Source organism: Capsicum annuum, unplaced genomic scaffold (genome assembly GCF_002878395.1).
Source record: "Capsicum annuum cultivar UCD-10X-F1 unplaced genomic scaffold, UCD10Xv1.1 ctg27626, whole genome shotgun sequence".
NCBI lineage: Eukaryota > Viridiplantae > Streptophyta > Magnoliopsida > Solanales > Solanaceae > Capsicum > Capsicum annuum.
In genome coordinates, this window is record NW_025834010.1 from 1 (window position 1) to 2,978 (window position 2,978).

The 2,978-nt window shown below is 37.1% G+C and overlaps 1 protein-coding gene across 1 annotated transcript; it reads right to left on the bottom strand.

Annotated features, from left to right (window-relative positions):
* Positions 1-18: 18 nt before the first annotated feature.
* On the bottom strand, positions 19-2,965 carry LOC124890952 (the record flags this gene model as incomplete). Its single annotated transcript, XM_047402797.1, has 6 exons — positions 2,934-2,965; positions 2,048-2,081; positions 1,375-1,503; positions 698-1,226; positions 543-598; positions 19-286 (listed from the first exon to the last, which is right to left on the bottom strand). Coding segments are annotated over exons 1-6 (1,048 nt in total), but the record flags the coding sequence as incomplete, so codon positions are not given.
* Between the last annotated feature and the right edge of the window lie 13 nt (positions 2,966-2,978).

Below are 2,978 nucleotides of genomic sequence, written 5' to 3' on the forward strand. Positions count from 1 at the left end.
ACTGCATCGAGCCTTCACAGATAAGAGAATCAAGTTGGGACTTGATGGGCATATCTTCATGATTGCAGTGGAACCAATCAGCTATGACAGCAACCAAGGTTGTACAAGCGTTTTCACCAGCAGCTCGTTCACTTCGTTGATCAATCGAAGCAAAGAAAATCTGAGTCTGCAGATTCATTTGTCCATCACGGCTTATTATTTGTTTCTGCTCCAACCTACCCACAGCAAAACTTTCATCTCCAAACTCAGAGACTGATATCAAAGAAGTTTCCTCGGATTTGTGCCCCTGTATGAACTACACACATTAGTAAGAGGACTAGTTATGACATATATCTTCAATCATGAACAATAAAACCTCAGCAGTTAGATACTTGAAACAACTGTAAAAGTAGACTAAGCTACTAAAGAAAGCTACCAAACTTTGTAATCTTCAATTCGGCAAGCATGTTGGTGTAGTTATTGCACGTTGATCAGACCATGACATGAATATAAAAAATGAATCGTTAAATATGACAAAAAAAGCAAGAAAAAAAGAGACGTACCCTAGAAGAAGACTCGTCAGATGAGCAAAGCTGTCGGCGATCAAAGCCTATATCGTCTGCACCATCCTCTCCATAATGTTTCTTCAACAATGGCTCCCTCTTGGTTTGAGGATATTTGAAACTCAACTTCCTCTTCCTCTAGGAAAGAATACTACGTTTTGAACTCTGCTCTGCAGATTGATTTGCTGCAGTTTTATCCTCAGGGTACCTCTGCTTTGTGTCTGAAATATTATGGCTGTAGTGGACTAAATCCTCGTCACTGCTGCTGCCGCTTGTATTTGAACAAAATGATCTACCCTTATGGTTTGCATAGACGAGTGCTTCATAACTGAATGACTTCTGAACACTTGTATCCTCTTTTCCTTCCTCAGATTCTCCTACCGAATCCTCATCAAGTGAATCTGCATCCACAGGATAAACATAATCGGGATCCTCACTTTTGACTGAGTTCCTTTCATCACTGTTGTTGCCTTCCTCTGTATGATATGCCTTCTTATGTCGCCTAAAAGATAATGCTTTCAAAAATTTAACCTTTCGTAGACCTGCTTTTGAAGAACCACCCCCATTTCTATCTGTCAACAAAGCCTTTCCAGGGTTCGGAGATACTAGAGCAGACATGATAAACTTTGGAAATATCTCTGAAGCTTCGTAAGTGTTCCTCAATTCCACAAGGTTGAGCACTAGCTGTCAACAAATATATGAACATATCTTTAGGAAATAGTCGCATTAGATAATATATTCACGTAGGTGCAGGAATACAAGAACGTAAGCAAAAAGCATGTGTTTTAGTTTCTCTTATACAGAGTGAAAGGCAACTATTGAAACTGCCAACAGAGACTTCTAAAGGAACGAAAATTTCAATGCCCTCTTGTTTATCTCCTGCTATTGAAGCAAAGTCTGCAAGATTCAATGTTGCAGAAGAAAGTACGGGTACCTTCTGATTTGGTCCTTTGCTTGTACCCTGATTCAGCAGAAGTATGAATCAATACAAAGAAGGGAGTAAATAAACAATGAAATCGATCACAAAGACAACGTGTTCAATAGAGGAATTAGTGTTGATGAAAAGCTAAAACCAAAACTAAAGGATTAGACGCACGAAATAATACACCCGTGGATGGGAAAACACATGATTATCATGAACGATAGGTTCAAAGCAGTCAAAGGAACATGCAGCTAAGGCCAATGTTGTGCCTATGGAACAAAAACAACTTGCTTCAGTCTAAAACAAGTTGAGATAAAAGAATTTACTATTCCATTTAAGCTCAACACATGTCATCATCAAACCAAATAAAAATACAAGCGAAAATAAGTTACATAAAAAAAATAATTAAAACCTATTTCCAACTAGTAGATATGGCCTATATGAGTCTTGATACTACATTGTGTCCTATCTTTAACCAAGTCTGCATTGATTCTAAGAAATTATAGGTCGTTCGAGACAGCTTCTCTAGGTCTATCTCGTCTCCTTTTAAAACCTTGGTCACCATGGTCTCACACCTACTAACCGGTGCATCTGGAGGTAGCGGCAAGACGTTGAACCTGTGAAAGAAGTAGTCATTAAAAAGTTCAAACCATTTATCATTAACAACTCCTCCTATTGTTTCTTCCCTTAAAAACCAATTGTTGGATGCACACCAAAACAACTTTGGGAAGGAATAATCCTCAAGATGCCTAATCATTTGCTACTATTTTTATTTAATAATAGACTATGCCCATAATGCTTCTTTTTTCCTTATCCAGAAAGCACGGCTGTATATGTCTAAGAGAAAAATATGAATGAATATAGTAGGTCTCACCATCCACCATATAACATCAAAATAAATGAACCCCCACAAGCTCAGAAAGTGAATCCATTGAAATGCAATCATTACATTCCAGAAGGCTTAAAAAGCATCTGACTCCCAGTGCATGTCAGTAACAGTTTCTTAGACATCAATATAACAAAGTTAAAACTCACTTTACGCCAGTAGCATGTTGGAAAATTATACTTTGTATATATATTGGACACTTTAGATGAAATTCTTGGGTTTGCCACAGTTAAACTCACTAAGCTACTAGTACTCTAGGAGTAATAAAACTCAGTAAAAACCATATTGATGATGAATTTTATTAAGTTTCTCTTGTTTAACATGTCCTCTGGAGAGGCTTATACAAATGATGTTGCAATATACTGAATCACCATGATCAAATAATCAAAACCAAGCACCAACCTAACCAATAAAAGAAAAAATAAGTATCATAATTTGCGGAATTCAAGAAATTTATCATCCCAAGAAGTTGTATAACATGACCAGGATTCATAAAACAATACAAATAGCACCCTATTTCAAGACAACAAAGGTACAAGCACTAGATAGTCAGATAACGTACAGTTCTTAATAACAGTCAAACCTCACTGTATCAGAGACCTTCAACAACAACATTTCACTATAACGG